Genomic DNA, 23,923 nt, shown 5'->3' with positions numbered 1-23,923 from the left:
AACTAAAATGCCGCAGCGCCATGAAGTAAAGCCAAAGCCAACCACGCAAATATATCACCCTTTTCCTCTGTCATCTCCCATCCTCCCCAGCGCAAAAGCGATGCGAAGCAGTGGGCTAAGAAAAGACGATCATTTCAAAACACGGTCAAACGATACCCCCTTCACATTTCCACCAGCCATCGAATTCCTCACATTCTTCTTAAATCCTTCTCTATTAAGCCTCAAATCCTCCGCAGCCTCTTTGTTTAACGGATCCGACGCATTCGGCTCCAGGAACAAAAACTGCATCCCCACAATCACCGCATTGAGATTTAGTACTGGTTTCCAATCCTCCCTCAAGATATTCAGACACACATTTCCTTCGAGGTCGATGTTCGGGTGGTATATCTTCTGTGTGCATTTCACTTTGGGCGGGTCGTGAGGGAAGTTTTGGTTGATGCTGAATGTGAAATTGAAGCTGCCGCCTTTGTACATTCCTTCGTCCGGTTCGATGGTTAGGGTGAAGTTGAGGATGTCGTCGGGGTTGGGGAAGGTCATTTTCATGGTTGAGCCGAGTGAGAGTTCTTGTAAATCTTTGCATCCGCGAGGTGTTAGTAATCTCAATCTGTAGTCTCAAATCTTGAAAAATCGAAAAGAGGGTATGGTTACCTCGCTGGACACGCAACTGCGCAGCAGTGACTTTCTTCTTCTTTGCAGCGCCGCCATCGGCGTTTTCAGCTTGCTGCTGTTTTTGTTTCTGTTTCCAAGTCAGTTTGTGATCAACTGGGGTCGAGTCGAACGGAGAGTCGTACCATAGACCAAATCTTCAACATCTTGGACGATTTATACGACGTCTTCCACCGCCTTTCAACACGTAGATTGTATGCTTCGTTTTCCCGCGGGGGGGTATCTAGTATGCCTCCGTCTGATATATGGTCGTATCTCAAACGCCTGCCTATGCTCTGCGGGGTCCTCGAAGGCACCGAACCTGAACAGCAAGAAACTCGTTCGCGATAGTGGCAAGGACGCAAAGCTTTAAAGATGTCAAGAAACGCCGAATGCAGAGCGCTGTCTATTTATCAAAGAGAAAAGGGTAGAAACGCAAATGTCGTTATCGAGACAAAGCGAATGAGTGATCGTCAGGACTGATGAAAGATGATGATGTTAGCGCGACTAAAGCCCTTTGAGGTTTAGCTCGGGCAAGGCGTTATCGGGGCGTGGGGCGGAAACGCCGATAACGATTTGCCTTTCTTCTTCGCGTCAGAGGACGGAGTATGTCGTACAAGGCATTTGTTTCTGCTGTTTTGAAGATGATTCTGGCTATTTTGGTGTCTTCAATTTTCGGACAAGTTTCGTTGTCGTTCGAGAAATACAATGAATGAAGGATTTGCGGCGTTAGGAATACATCATGGAGATAGCTATAAAACAAAGATACTTATACTCAGTACAATTGATCGATATTGTCCAAACTATACTAATTTATCCTACGTACTTTGCTCGCCAAGGAATACAAAGCATATCGATATCGTCACGACCATGGATAAAAAAACGAGAAACAATTCAAATATGTTTAGCAGACAGGCAGGACATGAAGACAAATCAAGAAAAAGAGAGAAAAGAAGCTGAAAGCAGGCAAGGGACGTGAATCTACAGTAGACTACATGTTCAGAAGGTAATGAGACAAATGATCGTAGGAGGAGATCCGAGGGATATTAAAATGCGTTCTTTTGGGAAGGACAAACAGCGCCAGATGGAGCCACTGGTCCACAGCCAGCTGCATGCAGCAGCCCCTGCGTAGTTTCGTAAATATTTATCGTCGGGCACACATGCACATGAGACCAGTTCGGCCCAGGAACCAGCAGCATCCGATGAATCGGACCAGTGCGACGGCTGCGGTGGCCCACAAGAGAGCCTGGAAAAAGTGCGTGGTACGGGTAGTGGCTTTGTTCTAGAGAATGTTAGAGCTGAAACCTATACGTGACTGGGATAGACTTACTGTGAATCCGAACTCATCAACACCATCGCTGGTAATGCAAACCGCCAAAAGAGCGTTGGTGAAGATCCAGAAACTGACAAGCTTGGTACGGAAACTCTTGTAGGAGTCCTCCAAACTGCGCTCTTCCTTTTCAACGGGTGCCACAAAGGGTGTCAAGGCACGCTTGACGGTAGATTCAAATTGAGAGTCGATATCAGCCTGGGGCTTGTCGACTTCTTCAATGACCGCTCCTTTTCCATCTGCTTCTTTTTGCGTTTGAACTGATGGCAGCGCATCCGCCTTATCTGAACCCTTGGTACCCCAGGAAACATCGTGCCAATTGCTGAAAGCGTAGACATTGAGGATGTTGATGAAGGACGACATGATCAAGAGATAGGCGGGGAACGAGGTGAACATGTGCCATGGGTCCATGTACAAGAAAGAAGCGACGAAGTAGAGACCGAAAGTAGCAGCCAATGCAATGATGATGATACCCGCACCGGACGACGAAAAGAAAGATTTCAAAAAGCCACCAACTCCGTTGCTCGTGTCGAAATCCATCGGTGTGGAACCGGTAAAGGCGTGGACCACCAAGTACATAGAGTCTACCACAATGTAGAGCTGCACGATACCGAAAAATATGAACGACATGATGTACGTGTGTTTTGAACTACGAGATGTCAGTCATTGCAAGAGACCCTGATAGGAGAAAGCTTACCCTTTGGGACGATTTCCGAGAGCCAAAATAAATTGAAGCAAAAGCACACCGAGATAGCCATACTTGACAAGCGTATTGATAATAGGGGTAGCAGTGTTACCGAACGGGAAACCATTCTGGCCATTAGAATTACTAGGCGTTCCGACAAGATCCAAGATAACCGACGTAGTAAGCCAGTAAGACGCTACTTTCGTTAGTCATTATAAACAAGAGTGACTGCAGATCACATACCAAGAGCGAACCATGTCAAAATAGTGTTGAAAGTGTTGTAAAGCATTTGAAAGTGAAGAACAAACATTCGAATAATGTTGTGGCCAGACTTGTAGATACGGCTAAAGTGCATCAGACTGTAAATACCGGCAGCAAAAGAACCGTTCAACCAACGACGACGCTGAGAAATAAATTCAGCAGCACCTTCGGGCACATCAGTTTCGGCCTTGGAAGCCTTGACATATGACAAGTGCCATTTAGAGCCGGCCTTAGCCACCAGTTCGAAACACAAGATACGATCTTCGGCCAAAAACATGTTCTTCTTGAAAATGTTCATGCCCTCGATACCCTTCTTACCCAATTGCTTGGAAAGGGTGTGATCACCATGGAAATACTGCTCGAGAGGTCGGCCCATGATAGCACGGAATCGGTATGCTGAGAAAGCACCAGGCAACACACTGACGTATCCAAAGGAGGATTCCAGGGGCTTGTCGAGAATATTCGAGATCTTGTACTCGAAATTCTGTGCGGCAACTAGAGGGTTGACCAAATTCTTCCAACCCTTACCCAACATAGCGTGAATTTCACCACAAGCACCACCAAGATCCTTGTCGTTGTAAAAGGCCTCCCACAAAGCCAAAATAGACTTGTGGCCGGGCTTGGTACCCGCATCGAGCAAGACGCAAATTTCAGGGTTTAGGATACGTCCAAAGGCGTTGAACAGCCATCTGTGAGAGTTGATCTTCTTGCTGTTCTTTTGTTTCAAGCAGAAAATCATTTGCACGGGAGGTAGGGTGCTTGGGCCGTCATCTGTGGGACGAATGAGCTGCTGGCTGGGTGTAACGGAAAGCTGAGTAGTGTATTCGAACTGTGACATAGATCAGTAAGAAGTTTCAATCGATGTGAAACGAAAGCTTACAATGTGGGCCACGGTTTCCTTTCCGTCGACGTCACGCTTCATGACACCGTCCTGGTAGATACCAACGGTAGCGAGCACATCTAGAGTGTCCTTGTCACAAGGATCGATACCGTCAAACACGAGACAGACGACAATTTTCTGCCAAGCTGGACCACCCTTGTTCCAGAACTCGGATTTCTTCAAGTTGACAATATCGCGAATGTTTTGCATGACACCGTGCAAGGTACGGGAAGTCAATTGCTTGTCTTCGTTGTAATAGGTAATAGCAATCAATAGTTCGGTGTGACGGTTGTACATGGCCGGTCGCAGGTTGTAACCGTTGTGCAGGGTGAATTCGTTGGGGTCACAAGTGGCGGCGGTGTCTACAATTTCAATTAGTAATAATCCTCGAAGAGCTTGGTTAAATCAACTTACATCGCATGTGAGTGAATTCCTCGCTGCCACCCTCGAGATCGTTTCGGTACTTGGCCTGAACGGCATTCTGGATAGCACTAGGAACAGGGTAGTCGACACTCAGGACGGAACCCTGCACAAGCTTGACCTTCCTAGTAGCATATCGGCGCAGGCCAGTGCCAGGGGCCTGCCTTTGACGCCAGGCCTCAGTAGAGGAAGTCTCACTGCGTGCATATGGGGAAGCCACACGGCCAGGGACGCCAAAAGCCGCTGCAGGGTTTTCGGCGCTGCCCTCGTAAGGAGGAGCTGCTGAGTCGGCGGCATAAGACTCGGTCAGACTGTATCTCGAAACTGGGCGCATCGGGGATGCAGCTCGGCTGTGGACGGGGTCTTCAAAGGGTCCGTTGAAGGGGCCCTGGTTCAACAAGCTTCGGGAGGCATCATCTTCACCGTATTGCTATCGCGTAAAAGCTTAGTGTTAGCGAGATCAATCAAAGTTGTCAGTCAGTTACACGTACGTTGGTGTGTCCCATCTCATTCAATCGATGACCTTCGTCACCATAATTTGATGATGGCGAATGGGGATGGCCGCCTTGGTAGGCCATGTTGTCTTGTCGAGCAGAATCTCCAAGATATTGGACAGATCAAAGAAGGACGAAAAATATTAGTTCAGAAAGTGGAGGTGATTTGCAAAGACGGAGGTTTTAAAGGTCAGGTGTGTATGACAATAGAGCGAGCGGAAGAAAAAGAACGAGGAAAGATCGTGTTTCTTTCTTTAGATGCGGGTTAAGCTGAAAGAAGCTTCACGTTGGCGCAGCGAGCGAGCGTAGCCGCCAGGGCTGAGAAGGACTTGGCCGAGCGAAAAGAACAACCGCTTTGAGCCAGTTATACCGTTTTTCTCCGTTTTGAAGGAGAGAACCAGATGACGAGCGCAAGTGGTGATCAGTAAGTGGACGATAGTTGATGATGAAGTGAATAGGTGTTTGAGAAGGAGATGTGTGAAAGAAAAAGGTGCGGAGCAAGGGAGAGAGAACTGACACAGGGGAAAGGACGAGACAACGATGCGTAATGGTGTTACCGAAATACGGGGTCTTGGTAAGTTATTGTCGCCTGTTTGTGCGGAAGGGGGTCCGCCAGCTGTCACTTTACGGTATTATGGCGTATGTATCATTACAGTGCTATAATTACTTTGACTTTAATGGCGCCCTCTTACTGGCTGGTGATCCGTCAAGTCAATTKCTGACTGTGGCTCAGTCGCGACCTTTTTTTATTTCCCTTTCTGTATTTCCTGCATTCACCTTTTTTGTTGTCAATGGACAACGATTAAGCTTGAATACAGCATGGAGCGTGCGGCTGGGAATGGTTCCTTGAGGCGCGTCAGTTGACTGCATGCCTCAATGACTCCATGACTCCCGGCCAGCATGTGAGTCGACCAGCAGACCGTAATTTTTAGAGATCCGCCACGATAGTACGTAGCTGCATTAGAGAACGCTAAGTATGTACGTAGTGAACTGGTTAATGCTATGACAATTCTTCGTTCTACACACGTCGAATTTGCAAGCAAAGTTGAGGAGTTTTTGATGAACGACCAGACCCATTATTCTCGATGAGGCTGCTTGGCTCGTCAGTCGGCCAATGACGGATGCTGTAGGACTCCGCCACAAAATGATCATCCACTTGTGAGATCACAACTGAAACATGGCCGTATGCCGGAATACGTGATGATACCGCTGGGAGTGTATTGTATTGTACATCGATTCGAGTAATTCTCTGTCTCAGTACGATCAACTATGTATGGACGTATCACTTCAGTCGAGGCCAAGTCAAACAATAACTTTCTGAAATACGACCCGGGACATGTGCGTAAATTACATACCAAGTGACACAGCCGTCTGGGCAAACACAAACCTCCACTAATGCAATCCCGCCTGAAACAAAGTTGGACAGGGGTCAATTTGCTCGCCACAACGGTGTATGAGAGTTGCATGTAACATTTTTTTGACTTCGGCGACTCCTACGTAATTGGTTGTTAATTATTTGCCCGCTGCTTTGCCTATCTATTAGATGCTCAATGGAACAACCGAGGAGAGTTATTATGTATTCACGTACTATGGAACTGATATGATCCGCCGGAACGGGCCCTCTCTTTCCAGATTTCAGAGCCTCCGTTACGGGGAAACCTGGGAAAAGGGAGACTCGAACGAGCCTGTCACGTCGTACAAAAGCGCAACGTTTACAATAGGAAAGGTAAGCTCCGAACCACGTACAATCGATGGATTTTTAGGCGCATACTTTTTGTTTTTTTTTTTTTTTCTCCTTTGCTTTCCTCGTATCAAAGGCAGAAAAATGTGTGCCGCATTCCAGTTGCCAAGGGAAATGATGTGTTGTAGATGTAAATTACGTAGAGACAGCCAATGATAAACGTTATACATTGAGCCCCACATTCTTTGCGGTCGCTGACTGGTTGCTGGCCGATAACGAACCTGTAATCAGTCTGTATTTGTAAATATTCAATTCTCAGCAAGATATGGTAATGCTTTTGCGGCATGTGAGATCGATTCATTTCCTCGTGGCTAGCGAACCGTTCAATACTACCAAACGATCCTTCCAACAATCCTGAATAATTTTATATGCAGATGTATTGGCCTTAGAATAACAGCGTATTCAAGATACACTACGGACTCGCGGAGTATTCCGTCTCCCCACTTAGCCCAATGTCTAAATATAGCATGGACCATGACTTGGTCTTCTTCTTCTTTCTTCCTCCATACTGAACAATGGCGGAAATATATGGATTTTTGTAAGGACCCTGTAAGGCCTAGTGACAGCTCTGTCATTTTATAGCATGCTGTCATCCGGCCGAAAAATGGAATACATTTGTGATTATTACGAGATTTGACATATGACGAATTTGTAGCATGATGGTGAGGCTACGTTATGGCTATAAGACACATCAACGCTCCTGAATATACACAACACCCAACACCACGTCCACCACCAATCTCGTACGTAGGTAGGCTCGTTCGTACATAGACTCAATGTAAATCCGTGCCCTAGATTTGTACGTGAGCGCGTGCCAACTAGATTGGGGGGTTCGGGAATTTGTGCACCAAATTCAACCCCCAAAGGCCTCGTACGTGGGCTTAGATTTGTAGGTAAGAGCAAATCAATCTATGTAGAAAGTAGAATTCACATATCAAATTTAAACACCAAATTGAGGCCTCATACATAAGATTTGTGTCGTGCGTAGGTGCGCTCCCGATGAGGAAAAAATATATATATATATCTATAAAAAGGTAAGCACAGAAGGCTTTAAGCTAGTTAAAAATTTATAAAATATCAAATTAGGGAGATATGTATCAAATTAAGCCTTATAAGCCTTCTATAAGACTGCTACAGGATTGCTAATTTATAAAATAGCTAACTCGTATTATGTATCTGTGCTATGACAATAGATTATCATCTTTTTTATTACAGTAGGGTGTTGATATAGGTAGTTTATAATATGACAGTACATGTAGGCTTATAGAACGCATTTCTAGACAATTACCGGTCATCACGCTCTTAAAACAAACTACTATTTGCTACGATTAAATGTTTTCGCCGACAAACACCTAGGTAGTTGAATTATTGCTACTGGTTTCGCACCATCACATAACCAAGTAGTACCAGCGGTATATACAATATATCAATCAGCATTTTCACTGAAATTCATGTCACCCCTTTCTACGGAGTACTCATGTTCCCGACGTAAAGCCAAAGGATCATTTTCTTCGAACCAGAACGCCCACGTACTGCGGGTATTGATTTCCAAGTTGTCGCGGCTGGAGCGAATACCAACATGCTGGACCTGGGACGGCGCAAGAGCAAAACGACGCAGAGTTTGCCCATCGGCATATTCTACAATCAAGGAGTCCGTCTGCCCTTCGTTGCGTTCGCGTAGGAAGCTGACCAGGTTTGGTACTTGATCACGAGGGAAAATCAGGGCCTGCGTACAACAACCATACTTGTTCATCTCCACAAGGCCGCGTATGGGTGTTATATTACATTTCCCTATCATGAAAACTAGGCCGGTGAACGCAGGAACTGTAATTGTACAAATCACCGTGATGGTCGCGATATCTAGATGTCGACGAGTGCTGGGCAGCGTTCGACGAGTAAGTAAGAGAGCACCGCAGGCTGCAATCATTGTGAGAAGAAAAACGAGGCCCATATGGCTGTATGCAAAATCATCGCTGGTCCAACTCAGGGAAGTTTCGGTGTAGAAAAGGCGAAGATATAACCAATTCTCGGCTTTCAATTCGTGGTCTATGCCATGGAGAGCTCGGAGAGTTTTCGGTAGCCATCCGTCCGCAAAGATAATATCGTCCTCGAAGATACCTATATATGGAGTACCGGTAACGTAACATTGATCTAAGACGTACGTATAGTCGCTACGGGACTTTAGTAAGCTGGTTCAATGTTGTCGACGTGGGACTAACATCAAACTAGAGACACTCACTGAACGCCCTTTTCATACCAGTTGTGACTCTCTTCAAGGCTTCGAAGCCTCTGAAATTCCTCTTCAGATACATTATATGAGGATACCGAATCAACTAGCCGATTCATCCACAGTTGGCCCCAGCTAGGGTGAATCTCAGGATTAGTGTTGGCAAAGAGCACATTGACTGAGAGAGCACGACGCTCTGTATCATCCAGCCCGCTGAGGAGAGATCCGACGGATGCATCGAAGTAGTTCACATGGTCTCGCTTTACGGTTACGAAAGCCAGACACATTCGAGGATTTGAAGATGCGTAGATACTTATCGGGGGTTGAATTCTTGCATTGTATGCGGATATGTGTTGAAGTGCCTCATGTTCTCGATAAAGACTATATTTCAGGTCGTAGACGTGTGTCTCATCGAAAAAAGCTGAATGGGGATCACGCCAGTAATGCAGTCTGCAATACTCGAAAGCAATTCCATATAGGACCAAAGAAACTAGCAGGACTTTGCCTGCCAGGGAAGAAAGGATGACGTGTAATAAGTGTTGCAGGTTCACAAACGAACTGGACTGTTTTAATTTCATACTTTCGTCATTCAAGGAAAAATCATTGGCGAGGGAGCATTATGACTCCGCGAAACTGAACGAATCAGTAATATGGTCTGAGGAGTGATGCGGCTTCATCCTGGGGAGGGGCTCGGCGAAATTCAAATGACAAGTACGCCCCTTACTAGTCTCGCATCGGGACCACATAGCTTTTCAAGGATCAAGAGTAGATGGGAATTGAAGCCACACTTGTCCAGCGTGAGTTTGTTTATTTCGGAAACTTATTCCGTACTGAGTCGTGAGCTGTGCCGCACTAAACTGTCTTGGGTAGGTGTCAGCCGCATCCTTACTACTACGTACATAAACTATGAGCTACTGTTCATGCTCATTGGCTCTTGACCTCAGCTCATTTATTCTGTACACGAGCACATATATAAACCACGCTTTTTCTGCCTACACGGGTTCTAAATTATTCTATGCTAGAACTGCATGTACACGTAGAGTTCCTTCTTAGTCAGACACTACAACACACGAGATTACTGGTCTAGCTCAATGCTCACACTCCTGCTTTACTATTGGATTTCATGCCGTCACACAGGTTTCTCTAATTTTGGTGGAGTGGAGAGCACCTAGCCTTGGTCTATAGTGAATAATGAGCTCGTGTACCTCTACTATGCTTAGCATGACTCGGGGCGACGGTAAATCAGACGCTAACAGGCATTTCGGCCGGTCAATCTTGGTACCTCATTGATCCATCGCTACATACACGATTAGCATCGTAGCATTTACCCAAAAACCATACTTATTCTAGAGGGTCTGGAGAGATTCCATCTAACAGTAGAGATTGCATAACGTACGAACACAAAACAACACGACTAATGCTTATGTTTGATAAGACCTAGATCTCTAGAATCACATGTAGGCACCTAGGGATCTAATTATATTGAATTTAATATATGCGTGATAGTGTCCGCCCTCACCTCTTCTGGTTAGACTGATATAAGAAGCGAATAATAATTGGTGGCGAGGCTGATCAGATGCATTAGCTCCCGCCATCAGGGTCCATGAATGAGCGAATCACAAGTAAGCTTATCAAACCGTGTGCAATGACTGTATAAACTCTGTATGTAATTGAGTTGTTAAAATTGAGTAGTTATTTATAATTTAACATCTCCGTCTTGTGTTTTGTTCGTTTCAGGGTCACCGCGTGCAAAGCACGCGTCTAGTACAATATGGGAAGGCCACGAAGAAAAGTCGGCCATGATGGGGGGGCGCCTGGGTGGAATTAAGATGGGTGGAAATGAGAGGGATAATCCAAGGACCACAGGTATAAACCATGGCTAGTATGGGCGGTTTAGATGCGTTGCTATCTCGTGCAGTTCTTGGAGTCAAGGCTGTAGAGATAAGACCAGGGTCAGTCTATATTGCCTTACATAGACCAGTCAACGATCTGAGGATTCCGCACGTCCTAGCCGAGGTTCCTAATGACATCTAGCAAGGATGCATGTTGAACGAGAACCGCAGCAACGAGTGGCTTCTGGAAACAGTTATGTTCCGCTGCAGACAGTGATCAGTGAGGCAGGATCAGTAAACTTTGTTAACAAGATCAGCAATCATTGGAGGCATTTTTCTCCGAGTCTGACGAATAGGTTGCAATTGACGTGCCGTTATGTTGAACTCCTCCTGCGCGTATATCATGGCTCATTTCCGGAATACCACATAGTGGGCGAGGGATACAGCCACGGATATTCGAGGTTTCTCATGGCATGAAGGCGAGGGCTGCACTACACGCTAGTTGCTTCCATGATACTAAACGCATCTTATCAATTATGACCCGTCCAGTCACTGCTCTCGACTAGAGTTCTGCACGGATCAATATCTTTCTCACTTTACATAGTTCATGAACCACTATTGCAGATGTTTAGTTGGAATCTTGTTGTTCGTACCAGGAAAACAGCCTTCGAATCGGCTACTTAGCTAATGAAACCGTACGTGATTTGACTGTGTTGGATCTCTATGGCTGCTACTGTAACCTGGTCAGTCGCTCAATTTAGGCGATGATTTGAAGTACCGTCATCCAATTATGCGAAATGGATCGAATACCGTCTCATTGAAGCATCTTTGCCTGGCCTTGATTGTGGTTTACGACACCGCATATAATCCGATGCAGAGACAATAAGCAGGAATGGTTCTGGGTTTATTTCATTGCTAGCTGTGGCACCCTTCCTCATATTAGTACCAGGATCTTTTTCTCTTCTATTTCGAGCAACGTAAATATCAATTGCCCCATAGCTGATATCTCTTCGACAAGTCTTGCACATTGACTGTAACGGCAGTTGCGAATTCAGATCTACCAACAAGGGTGATACCAATAATTTTGGGAATATTGACGAGATTCGTAAACGTGTCCAATACCAAAGCTTATCAGGTTCAAACGGTTAAAGGAGACCCGATAGTCGACGTCGTCGAAAAGCATTAAGGGCATTTCGATTGTTCAGAAATACCTCCGAGATTGACTCAAGTTGACGACCTCTCGTTTCGGGCATGAACAGTGCGCATACTGCAACAGTCACGATAGTACATCCGCAGAAAAGGAAGTATAACCCGAAAGACGACTTTGCGAGCAAAACTGGGGTGATAAGAGCAACAAAGAAGTTTGTCAGCTAGATCAGAATATTAGTACGGTGTAACAGAAATCACTATTCCAGACAGATAGAGGATCGAAGCAATATGAATAGAAGGGCTACTTGCACAATTGGCGCTTTGAGCAAGGCTTGTAACTGTTGCCCTGGTTGGTACGGGTTGTATCTCACTGGCGTAAACTTTGATTCCGAGAGCCCATGCTAAATCAAAAACATAAGTAGTGCTCGAAAGAAACATCTCATACGAATGGGAAAGAAGACTCACTCATGCAATATGCTATGGAGAAGAAATAAATAGACACTATCACTACCCATCGGCCAGGTCCAAAAGTCTGATGGACACTCCCAGACGCGTATAGTGATCCAATAGTTGCCATGATTGCAGACAGCACGACTCCACCAACCAAAGTAGATAATCGTCGCCCGATCTTATCTGTCAGGAGAAATGCAGGTATCGAAGTTGCGAATATTAAGATTGCCGAGACTCCAGATGCAAGGAATGAGGCTTCGGATGAAGAGAGTCCAGCTTGTTGAAAGAGAAGAGGCGCGTACTATGAAATTGTCAGTACACAGAAAAGCAAGATAAAGAAAGACTCACATAGAGGACCCCGTCAATTCCACTCAATTGCTGCATAGACATAAGGAATATGGCTAGAAGGGCCTGTCTCCTAGATGCAGGACCCATCACTCGTCGCAAACTAAGAACGCCATTAGAGTAATAAGCGTGGAGTCGATTGAGCAAACTAGCATGTATTTGCTGTTCGTGATGCTCTGAATCCCGTACGGTATCCTGACCTCGATCAGCTGTTGCTACCTCTAGCTTGTCCCAAGCACTCTCCGCTTTGTCTGAATGACCACGATGGTTAAGCCATCTAGGAGACTCGGGGAGGTAGTATAACGCTAGTAGGGATAGCACAAAGGCTATGCCAGCTTGGAGCGCAAGTGGAAGTCTCCAAGAGAAGCTAGTCGAGTTCTTTATAGTTCCATAGCACATGAAAAAACCGACCATCAGTCCTATGGTGATGAAAAGTTGCACCATTGATGCAAGAGGACCGCGACATTTTGCTGGAGAGATTTCGCAGATGTAACTAGATATGTTATTTAGCTCACTGAGATTGACAAAGCATGGGTTTGTAACTGACACCACTAAGGTACTGAGAAATAATCCTTCACCTGCACCAACGACCAAGCGACCTAGGATCAAAATTCCGAGACGACTTGCAGTAGCCTCAATGACAGCACCAACCCCAAAGACGGCTGCCCCTATAGCAAGAGCGCGCGTGCGACCCAAAGTATCCGACAGAATGCCGGAAAACAGCGAGGTAAAACTCGCAGAGAGAAGTACGCAGGAGACTACTAGACCATGGAGAGAGGATGAGATCTCGCCAAAGGTGGCAGTAAAGCTGGGCATCACTGTAACGGGTCCGATTACTCCTGTATCAAGTCTGAATAGAAATGTAGATACTTAGTACAGAAGGTTTCTTTAGCTTCCAATTTTCAATAGGAAAGAAGATAGTATCTACCCGTTTAGAAGGCCGCCAACTGAAGTTATTGCGGAAGCGATAAAGTACCGTGGCGGCAGGCACTGTTGGGGTTTCATTTTAAATCAATGACTAGCTATATCAGCAGCATAGAGGGAGATGAATGATAAGCGGAAGAGAAGAAATCTGAACAAGGAAGAATAAAAAAAAGGACTTAGACTGAGGGCACGTGATGTTTGGAGCACAGAGTAAAAAGTCTCAGATAAGCAACCAAAGGTTATATGCTAGCCATGCTTTAAATTAAGATCTTTGTCTAATTTCTAAGCAAGCTGGAGTGCCCTAACTAGTGACTAGTGTAGCTTTAAGATACAAGATCTCCAATCAGCTTGATTAGCTTGCAGCCTTCTATCTAGTAGTTATTATTGGCAGGACTCAACCTCGCAGGTCTATGAGACATACCTTACCCCAACCCATGAACTGGACCGTGTATACCAACAACCAACTTTACTATTTTCGTAGCTGATCGGAAGCTGGAAGTCAGTCAACAACATTATTCAAATCCTTGGCGAGTACATGAGCTCCCGGGGTAGAGATATGTGATAGAGGAGGGTGTTTGTGACTGGTTGGAAGTCATCCCCAGATCGGGAAAGCCCGAGGCTAGTAACAAAAAATCAAGGCATAAGGGCTGATTATGACGCTTAGTCGGAAAACCCTGGATGATCCCATTATTTCATATCATAAAAATGCCGGCCTGTCCAACTTGAGATTAAGTCATCTCATGCAAATTAAAAAAGACTGAGCCGGCGATCTCTGGAGTCTGAAGTCGAGAGCGATTGGATGGCAATGGCCTTTGAGCTGCTCCATTGTCTATTTCTCGTATCTGGCAAGATGAAGCATGATATATTGGGGGATTGCGACATGTCCATTTGATAAAACGAAGCGGTCTCTGTCGAACCAATCTGGATGCAATGGATCGTATCGCAAGACATGCCTCCACAGTGCATGGGCATGGGCAATAGCTGCCATACCAAGTCTACTCCCTGTCCATTTGATAAAAGTTAGTGGGATAAATGCGAAGTTTTGCAAGGGAGAAGACAGAGAAAAAAGTTCTGTGACGACTTGCCTCCGTGCCCAATACCTCATTGTTGGCCGCAGTCGAGGACAACTCCTCGAACTACTGCAACAGAATTGTAGACGCTTGCCAAGTATCGGTTTACGACAATAGTCATGTATCTGGTCACGGGTCTCACTTTGATCTTACCTAGTCAATTACACGGCTAGTGAAAAAAATGAAAAGTGTTAAGGGAAATTAAGAGGTGATATTTTTAGGTGAATAAATATTACACCGCCTGAATCCACTCGTGTGTTCCCATTTGATAAAAAGGGGTTGGCGCTGCTTACTAGTTAATCCGAGCTCGATGACTTAGGTGGCATCACATTATGTTCCGAATGTTGCGATTCTAGGTAATTTTGTTGGCATCGACATTCGGCTTCGTTCCCTATCCAAAGCCACTCGCAATGCCCTGGATCAGCATTACTTTACACGGTCCATGTAAGAGAAAATTGAACCAAAAGTTATAACAGCCAATTGAAAGTGGGTTTAAAGTTCGACTTCTCTGACGCAACCAAAAAGCGCGGGACGACTATCAGGAGAAATTGCAAGACATCTCAAACGTTCCGACTTTGATTCGCTTTGGCTCGCATGACATCTAGACTAGCCAACGACCCAAACCCGTTTCTCAAGGCTTTTAAAGCCAAACGGTAGCAGGTATCCATCTTGAGGTAAAAGACCCCAAACTAAAACACGTCGTGCAAATCCCACGCCCACGTGCCGGGCATAGTGAACATTGTCAGCCTCTGTAGACTGATATTCCACCAAAGCAAAAGGACAGTGCTGCCCAGTATGCGATTCCAAGATAACCCCATATACCTTATCCGGCATCAACTTCACCGAACTTTTGAAATGCAATGTGCAAGCATCGGGTTGGGTTACACCTTTCAGGTTATGCTGCACAAGCCAGTCACCGGAAGTGGACTGAAAATCCTCACTGCTTATATCCAACGCCACTACAGACGGAAATAACCAAGAAGACAAAGCTGATACCTGCAGGCCTCTGGGAGTGATTTTGCCTGATTCCCCTCCAAGAAAATGGGGCGTACTGGAGTATTGACATGCTTTCACTGCCCAACGCATCCCCTCATCTTCAAAACGCGGCTCCGCCTCAAATAAGATGTCGTACGGAAATTCGTTCAACATGCTGTAAAAAACTCGCATACGCTCTTCAGGACCCTTGGCGTCTAATATTGGTTTAACGTCCATGTCCAACACACCAGCCAAGATAATGGGACGATCTCCCGGTTTCGTAGCAGTGCGTGTACCCACGTTGTACCAATTAGAAGACAATATATGACCCTTGTCAAAACTCGGTTTCATAAACGGGCTTGCAAGAACGTCCAATGTCCGCAGAAATTTCGATGCGTAATCGACCGACTCCTTGAAAAAAATGAACCAGACCGCCATCGCATGTTTTGCGATACTTTCTTGTAAGATAGGTAACTTATTCTTGTCGGCTTTGGTGAGAAGCTCGTCGCCGATAGTGGCTATATTGACTGGCTGATCGGAAAATAGCATATAAAGACGGTATTTGGCCGCGAGCCCTTCTTGAAGCGTCCATAGACGACGCATCCAGCCTGAGCAGAATACGACTCGGGTGAGAAGCTGTGCCCGAGAGATAGAGTTCGATTCGACTTGCCGCATTTCCGAATCAAAGATTAAGACTCGATATGCTGATATCATACATGAGCTTTCATTATACTTTGAATCTAGAGCGAGATCAATGAACATACCGTCTAGATAAACTTGCCGAATCCGCTGGATTGCCAAATTTCGGGCGTCCCGTTCATGCGGGACACACAATGTATCAATCCATACTAATACTGATTTATCCTTTCCACGAGTCTGATTGATAGCAAAATGAGCCAGTCGAGACATACCGGCTTCGACGTGCTCCAAGGGATCGCCAACTTGTCGTGGGATGTGTTTCTTATCTGAGACGAGACGCCTCGCCTGCTCGTAGAGAAGTCCCACCTGACAGCTATGAAGCCAGTTACCATCAGGATTTCCCATTCCATCGGACCACACATGCGAGATCGCCACGTATGGTCTCCCAGTCCTTTTGCGAACAATCTCAACCTTGAATCCTGGATCGTCGCTCTCGCCAGCCAGAGGTGTGATTTTCACAAGAGGGATGTCTCCATTTTTTAGAATAGTTTGCAGTTGCTCAGCATCCGCCTGCAGACAATCGCATTCACATCCTTCTGCGACGTGCCTCATCAAATAAGTACTTTCATCGATATTGTGTGCCACGCATTCTGTCATCTTACAATCAAGATGCGTCCTATTGTCCCACGTCGGTTTTTTGCGATCAAGCTGAAGCAGATACGCTATAGTGTCAACATAGCAGCCTGTGAAACGAGCTTTCACTATTTCCCATGGACACCATCCGCTCCTGATCATTTCAGCAGTCTCATAGGTGTTACTTAGTAGCCATTTGGAAACGTGCTGGGGTTCAGTTCGCTTTCCGTCTCGTTTAACAGTAGCATTCCAGAGGGCGCGACAAATCAAGCGTATTGCTAGTTTCATGTCATCCCGCAGAAGGAACTTGTCCTTGTTGTTCTCCAGCTCATTGCAGACCTTTTCCACAATTGTTACGGCTCGTTCGCCGTATTTTTTACTCTCCCACTCCTGGGCATCGTCTATGTATTTATGGAGATGGGTCGTAGTCAAGAACTGCTTCTGTCTCGGCCCATAATAATCATCATAAACTTCTTCGGAGAGAATAAAATCAGACTGGTCCAGCTTCTCTCCAAATACGTAAAATAGCATTCCAAAATAAAGCCAACATTCAACCCTCTTTCGGTCTCTCCCAGTCCATGTTTCCTCGCCCTTTTCGTCTTTCCACCCATGGCGGATGGGGTATTCATCCCACTCGGCGCCATCGTATAGCGGACCATTATATTCTATTCGAAGAGGCTTTTGAGGAGTTTCAGGGAAAAATAAATGCTCCGCCATTATTAAAAGTTCTTTGGCGTTTCTGAGATGCTTTGCTTGGTTGCTCCAATATACGTGTTTCTTGTGTTGTAGCCCCGCGATGGTTTCAGCTCTGTATTTCGGTCATTTAAATAGTAAACGCGGGGACCTGCTCAAAGCAGCTTGAAATGTTGGCAGCCCATTTAGGCAGCTTGCTGACCGTCTGAGCGTTATCGTATACGTTTTGTTAATGGTGCCGATTAGTGCCCCCAACGGGGTGCTCATAAGGCCTATTCGGAATTACTTGACTATTTGTTGAGAGTTGATTTGGAATGTTTACTACCACCTAAATTGTATGATAAAAGGCATAGGTACCCTACACGCACATAGAGAGATGAGCAAGCGAAATATAGGCCTCTATTCCGTATAGAGCAAAGTCCCAGAACGTGATTCGTTGCTGCGTATGCCCTACAATTCCTTCGACAATTATCAATTATCACGTGCTTGAGCGGGCACCAAATCAAGACTTAGTAAGTGTACTGCGCCACACATATTCACTCACTGTCGCAAATTTTTTTACAAATAAAGGGCCTCGCCCATTTGAACTATATTCTATCCCTCACAGGATCAAAATCGGTCATCATGTCGCAAAACGCATACGATGAGCCTGTTTTCTTTGCAAACTACAGTGAGCTGCCTCGTTCGCAGAAAGGCCTCGATGGCGCTTTAGAGTGGCCTCTGTTGCGGGATTTGGTCGGAGATGTGCAGGGATACCATGTGCTCGATCTTGGATGTGGTTTTGGGTGGTTCTGTCGATGGGCAGTCGAGAGCGGAGCCCGAAAAGTACATGGGATTGATGTTTCTCAGAATATGCTCCAGAAAGCAAAAGCTTTAACTACGCATCCCGAGATCACATACAGTATCGGCGATCTTGAGGCAATAGACTTGGGAGAGGACTCATTTGACTTGGTTTATAGCTCTCTGGCTTTTCATTATCTCACAGATGTGAAAGAGCTCTTTGGACAAGTCTATAAGCGACTTCAAGCCGGAGGGCGTTTTGTTTTCTCGATTGAACATCCCATCTTCACTGCCCCTATTGTTACTGCCCCAGCCTGGACGACAGGTGTCGATGGAAACACTGTGTGGGGTGTTGACTCTTATGCTGAAGAGGGCCTTCGCAAACGGGACTGGCTTGGGAAGGAAGTACACAAACAACATCGCACGGTGGATACCTATATCTCATTGCTTCTGGCCAGTGGATTTATCTTGACGGCAGTTAAAGAATGGACGCCGACGACTGAGTACATTACTGAGTATCCTGAGTGGAAGAGAGAGAGACATCGTCCACTTTTCCTTATTCTCGCTGCCCGAAAACCAGAAACGGATGGAAGGCCAGGATTAAATCATCAGTCAGAGTCACGGTAATGGTGTTGTGCTACTATCCTAGCTATCCTATCTAAAGATGTTAATCGTGCCGCTCACAGGCACTTGATTTTCTTCTCCAGTGGTAGCTTGCTCAGTAGATCTCTGTTTCTTAGACTTTTCGCCTTTTTGTTCCTCTTTTTCATTTGCAGCCCGTAAATCATGATTTTTTGCGGAAGAGACGTCCACATAATCGTTTGATCAATTACTTGATTTGGGCTTCCTATCTGCTCATTTATATGTTCCTCAGCCGTAGTTGACTGGCGTTAACTACTGTCAAATTTCTAGAAACTTACTATTTCATTACAAATATCTTGATGCTTCGCCGGATTTGTTTTTCTTGGCCGAGATCTCCCATCTGCAAGATTCAACCCCTAATCGATCTGTGTAGCCTTGTCCAAAGCTACTGGGCGAGTGGCTCATCGAGCAGTAATACTATAATCTGAACCTACCCTGGTAAAATCTAATTAGCACGTAACTATGGTTCCCACAGTGACCGACCTTGTGAAAGCTCATCACGTAGCTACTTTGTGGATGTCCGACTTTGCGAGGAACTTCTATGAAGTTGGATAATTCCAACAAGATCTCGACCCTAGAAAATTGGACCTAGACTCGGCAACGTTTATGGACAACACCGCTTGCATCAATTGGACATTTGCCGCGCATGAACGATCCGGTAAAGTCAGATCTATAGAGCATGACTCATGTATCGTACGTATATCACTGGTGTATACATAGAGAACTAGGCTTTCAACCTCCCCTGAACGGGACTTGGATACGATGTATGCTATTCTGTGTTTGATTTATACGCATCCGGAGATCAAGAGCCAATGTCTTGTAGTACTCTATAGTAGTATGAACTTCCGGTAGTGTCTGAGCTGCTCTATGGTCTTGCGGCTGAATAGGAACAGGGATGCGCCTTTCAGCTGTCATGGTTTCTCAGCCTTGTCGACTGCTGATTTCACATAACCCCGCTTCGTCATTTTCTTTGTCAGATCAAGTTCTCAGATTGTATGTTTGCGAGCTCTAACTACGTGTTAGTCCTTCTGTCTGACTTCTCACCTCGACTAGTTATAGGTATCCGAAAGAATTTCACTTCATTAACGACTCATGATACTCCCCAAATGTCAAACTACCGCTACTCAAGGCTCCGAAATGACTTCGACGACGAAGATGAAGATACACATCAACAGCCTCCAGCCGAATTCCGCTCTCTCAAGGATTCCTATCGTTTAAGATTCATGATATCTGGCGGGATTATTACTATGTTTTTGATTGTTCTCGTGGTGATGTATCATGAAAATATTAAGCAGTTGTTCTGCCAGATGGTGTGTATATCTCAAGAAATGTTGGGTTTATTAGCTAAAGCATGATTTCTCAGGGTCTGAAACACACTCAATGTCCAAAAGCGTATAGTCAAGAGATGAACACTCAATCTTCTTGCAATGTCGGGATTGGTTATATCATGAACAGACCACACCTTCAATGTTAATGACCCCAAGAACGATGCTAAATCACATCAACACAGCCAATGCATGGAAATTATCCGTCTATCTCGACTCAAATAGAGTTTGAACAATGTTCTTTAGTATCAATGTACATATATACATCTACTACTTCGACCCAAACAGAGCCGCAATAGCCTCAACAGTCGTATTCCCACCACTAAACACAATCCCAATATCCCACCCCTCATCACCACCCTCCTTTTCAGCCTTCCGTCTAAAGTCCTCATCAAACAAACATACCGCCAACCCAACCACAGCACTGGGCTCAACAACCACCTTCATCCTCTCCAACACCAATCTCATAGCTTTCTTGATCTGATCGTCTGTCACGCTATACACACCGGCCACTTTGCTGGGGTCTGATATAACAGCCCAATTATTCAATCCCACAGGCGTTCTAAGTCCATCTGCTATAGTCTTTGACGACACAGCCGACACACGCTCGCCAGCCGCCAGACCTCGCCTACAATCATCCGCACCTTCAAAGGAGGGCTCAGCGCCAAACACCAGCGTCTTCTTTGCTCCTACTTTCGCGGCTTCCGAAAACCACGTCGCAACACCAGCGTTCAACCCTCCACCTCCAATCGGCGTGAAAACCGCATCTAACGCTTTTTTCCCTTGCTGTGCTTCCTCAAACTGCGCCTCGATCTCCAAACCCGTCGTGCCCTGCCCGAGTATAATATCCGGATGATCATAGGGCGGCACGAAAATAGCACCCGTCTTTTCCTGAATCTCCTTCATAACAGCCGTGCGTTCCGGTTCCGTGCTGCCCGAAAAAACGACATTTGCGCCGAGTGATTGGGTTGATGCGATTTTGCTCGGTGTGCTTATCGATGGCATGACGATGTGCGCGGGGATGTTCAACGTTTTGCCTGCGAGGGCGAGGGCTTGTGCATGATTACCTACCATTTCTCTGATGTCAGCTTGTATTCGCATTCACTACTGGGTGTGAATAGGAGTGGGGGATAGATTAACCAGAACTATGCGTCACAACCCCCCTCCTCCTAACCTCCTCCTCCCCCAACTCATCAATAACTCTAATCAGCGCATGAAACGCGCCCCGAGCCTTGAACGCGCCTATCCTCTGCAAATTCTCGCACTTGAACCAAAACCTAATCGTTGGATTCGCAGGCCTTGTCTCAGTACCTTCCCATGGTGTTCCGACTAGATCAGACACGGATTGTGGCGTTGAGGCGATTGTGTTGAGAGTCGTGTTGGTGAGGAGCGGGGTGCGGTGGATGTATGGTTTTATGATTTCGTGGGCTTTGGAGATGTTGGCGCGGGTAAGGGGGAGGTGGTTCTTGGCGTCAGTCATGTTGGCGGGTTGAATGTTAATTGCTGGTGGGAGATTGTATGAAAGCTTTATACGATGCGAAGATGTGGTGAGGGGTACGCTACGCATCACGGAGATGATGCCGACTTAGATCGGGCTAATGCGCTTATCGTTATCTAATCAAGCTCAAGCTACGACATTTTAGATGTACTTGCGTGGAATTGAAAGAATAAACACTTTTTCATTAGGTATCTACATTACAGGCCAGTCATAAAAAAAATCGATCAACGATTACTTCTGGTTCTCAGGGCGGAGAGAGCGGACAGCCTTTCCGGCGCGCCAGATCTCCAAGTTGCGGATCTCCTCCAACTCCTTCTCGTAACGCTCACGGTAGTCGGGTTGTGAGTTGTATTCCAGAGAGCGCTGTGTCTCCTTTCCGGTCTTGACGCTGGTGTACAGCTCGTCGAAGACAGGCTTCAAGGCGTCCTTGAACTTGGGGGACCAGTCAATGGCACCACGACGGGCGGTGGTGGAGCAAGCGGCGTACATCCAGTCCATGCCGTTGGCTCCAATGAGAGGGTAAAGAGACTGAGTGGCTTCCTCAACAGTCTCGTTGAAGGCCTCAGAGGGAGAGTGGCCACGCTCACGGAGAACCTCGTACTGAGCAAGGAACATACCGTGGATACCACCCATGAGGCAACCACGCTCACCGTACAAGTCGGAGTAGACCTCCTTCTCAAAGGTGGTCTCGTAAAGGTAACCGGATCCAACAGCAACACCCATGGCAACAGCCTTCTCCTTGGCCTTGCCAGTGACATCCTGGAAGACGGCAATGGAAGAGTTGATACCACGGCCCTCACGGAAGAGGGAGCGGACGGTACGGCCGGAACCCTTGGGGGCGACGAGGATAACATCGATATCGGTGGGGACATCGACCTTGGTCAAGTCCTTGAAAACGGGGGAGAAACCGTGGGAGAAGTAGAGGGTCTTTCCCTTGGTGAGGAGAGGCTTGATCTGGGGCCAGGTCTCGGACTGGGCAGCATCGGAGAGAAGGTTCATGATGATGGTACCCTTGTTGATGGCGGTCTCGACATCGAACAAGTTCTTTCCGGGGACCCATCCATCCTGAATGGCCTCCTTCCAGGAAGCACCATCCTTACGGACACCAATGATGACATTGAGGCCGTTGTCACGGAGGTTGAGACCCTGACCGTGACCCTGGGAGCCGTAGCCGATGAGAGCGAGGGTGTCGTTCTTGAAGTAGCTGTGGAGCTTATCACGAGGCCAGTCGGCACGTTCTACTCAATTAGTGTGGGTACACAACGCAGATGCAGCAGGCAGCTTACCGTAAACATCCTCTTTGGTGCCAGCAAAGTCAATGGTCTTGATTCCGCGAGTGGCCACAGCAGCAGGAGCACGGGTGGCAGCGACAACGCTAGGGCGAGCTCGAGTAACCGAGACAAATGTGCGACGAGGGACAGCTACGCGAGTGGAAAGGCGCAGAGCGCGAGGGATGGTCTTGGAGGCCATTGTGTATGTGTGCGTAGATGTGAAAAGGGATAAAGAATGGAAGAGAAAAGTGACGATTGATCAATTGATACACACAATTGACCAGGTAGAGTGGAGAGTGAGATGGATTGAATTGAATTGAAGAAGAAAAAGTCAAAAGACGGTGGGATGAGCAGCCCTTTTAAAAAATGAATCACCGCTGCGAGGGGAGGAGCTTTCCCCGAAAAAATGCTGGGGTCGGTCAGGTGACCCTGGCACTGCCGGAGTTGGGCTTTTCCTCCGCGGCGCCGATTTACTGACCGACTAGGCGCCACCGATATCGGAGCTGGCCAATCACGTTTTGTCTGGCCAGTCAAATTCATCCTCTTGTGCCATTTGTGGTCTGGGGGATGGAACACGATCTCCGGCGAGTCTTAATCGATAACTCTACTATGCAGATCCAGTTTGTAGCTCATAGCTTGCGGCATGCCGTAGTGAGTCACTGAGCACGCACCGATACGGAGCAAGGATCTTTGCATCATAGAATGAATGCGCTGTTCCATATTGGGTATAGTGCAGATTGGAGACAAACGCTGCAAACAAACAGACTCAGGCCGTTATGTGTGGCGGTCGCAGCTGAACTTCTAGATTGATATGATATGTACATGTTTTAAATCTTAAAAATTGGTGATTCTTGTTGGTGGGGGATCTATTATTTGAAGTGTCCCCATTTCCTGATAGTTAGTATAATTAATACATGGCATATGTACCACGGTGTTATGTCGGAGAATGATTCCGAGCTTCCACCGTAGTACCTCTGCATTGGACGCACAGAAACTGTTGAGATGCGTCCTGTA

The 23,923-nt window shown here is 46.4% G+C and overlaps 7 protein-coding genes across 7 annotated transcripts; 1 reads left to right on the top strand and 6 right to left on the bottom strand.

Moving 5' to 3' along the window:
* Nucleotides 1-129: 129 nt before the first annotated feature.
* BHQ10_009261 (uncharacterized protein) lies at nt 130-812 on the bottom strand (the record flags this gene model as incomplete). Its single annotated transcript, XM_040882158.1, has 3 exons — nt 130-572; nt 649-736; nt 792-812. 3 exons carry the CDS (start codon nt 810-812, stop codon nt 130-132), a joined length of 552 nt encoding a protein of 183 aa, XP_040737763.1.
* A 977-nt stretch (nt 813-1,789) lies between these two features.
* Nucleotides 1,790-4,799, bottom strand: BHQ10_009260 (uncharacterized protein; the record flags this gene model as incomplete). The annotated part of the gene is made up of 7 exons (XM_040882157.1): nt 1,790-1,927; nt 1,976-2,624; nt 2,673-2,856; nt 2,904-3,750; nt 3,802-4,163; nt 4,216-4,651; nt 4,713-4,799. 7 exons carry the CDS (start codon nt 4,797-4,799, stop codon nt 1,790-1,792), a joined length of 2,703 nt encoding a protein of 900 aa, XP_040737762.1.
* Nucleotides 4,800-7,882: 3,083 nt separating this feature from the next.
* On the bottom strand, nt 7,883-8,970 carry BHQ10_009259 (uncharacterized protein; the record flags this gene model as incomplete). Its single annotated transcript, XM_040882155.1, has 2 exons — nt 7,883-8,627; nt 8,696-8,970. The coding sequence occupies 2 exons, from the start codon at nt 8,968-8,970 to the stop codon at nt 7,883-7,885; spliced, it is 1,020 nt and encodes a 339-aa protein (XP_040737761.1).
* Nucleotides 8,971-15,059: 6,089 nt separating this feature from the next.
* Nucleotides 15,060-17,417, bottom strand: BHQ10_009258 (uncharacterized protein; the record flags this gene model as incomplete). The annotated part of the gene is made up of 1 exon (XM_040882154.1): nt 15,060-17,417. One exon carries the CDS (start codon nt 17,415-17,417, stop codon nt 15,060-15,062), a length of 2,358 nt encoding a protein of 785 aa, XP_040737760.1.
* Nucleotides 17,418-18,017: 600 nt separating this feature from the next.
* BHQ10_009257 (uncharacterized protein) lies at nt 18,018-18,800 on the top strand (the record flags this gene model as incomplete). Its single annotated transcript, XM_040882153.1, has 1 exon — nt 18,018-18,800. One exon carries the CDS (start codon nt 18,018-18,020, stop codon nt 18,798-18,800), a length of 783 nt encoding a protein of 260 aa, XP_040737759.1.
* A 1,610-nt stretch (nt 18,801-20,410) lies between these two features.
* Nucleotides 20,411-21,620, bottom strand: BHQ10_009256 (uncharacterized protein; the record flags this gene model as incomplete). The annotated part of the gene is made up of 2 exons (XM_040882152.1): nt 20,411-21,207; nt 21,281-21,620. 2 exons carry the CDS (start codon nt 21,618-21,620, stop codon nt 20,411-20,413), a joined length of 1,137 nt encoding a protein of 378 aa, XP_040737758.1.
* A 249-nt stretch (nt 21,621-21,869) lies between these two features.
* On the bottom strand, nt 21,870-23,108 carry BHQ10_009255 (uncharacterized protein; the record flags this gene model as incomplete). Its single annotated transcript, XM_040882151.1, has 2 exons — nt 21,870-22,876; nt 22,925-23,108. 2 exons carry the CDS (start codon nt 23,106-23,108, stop codon nt 21,870-21,872), a joined length of 1,191 nt encoding a protein of 396 aa, XP_040737757.1.
* Between the last annotated feature and the right edge of the window lie 815 nt (nt 23,109-23,923).

Source organism: Talaromyces amestolkiae, assembly GCF_001896365.1.
Source record: "Talaromyces amestolkiae strain CIB chromosome Unknown scaffold23.1, whole genome shotgun sequence".
NCBI lineage: Eukaryota > Fungi > Ascomycota > Eurotiomycetes > Eurotiales > Trichocomaceae > Talaromyces > Talaromyces amestolkiae.
Note: the sequence above shows the minus strand (reverse complement) of the source record. Positions and strands in the feature narration are given on the sequence as shown.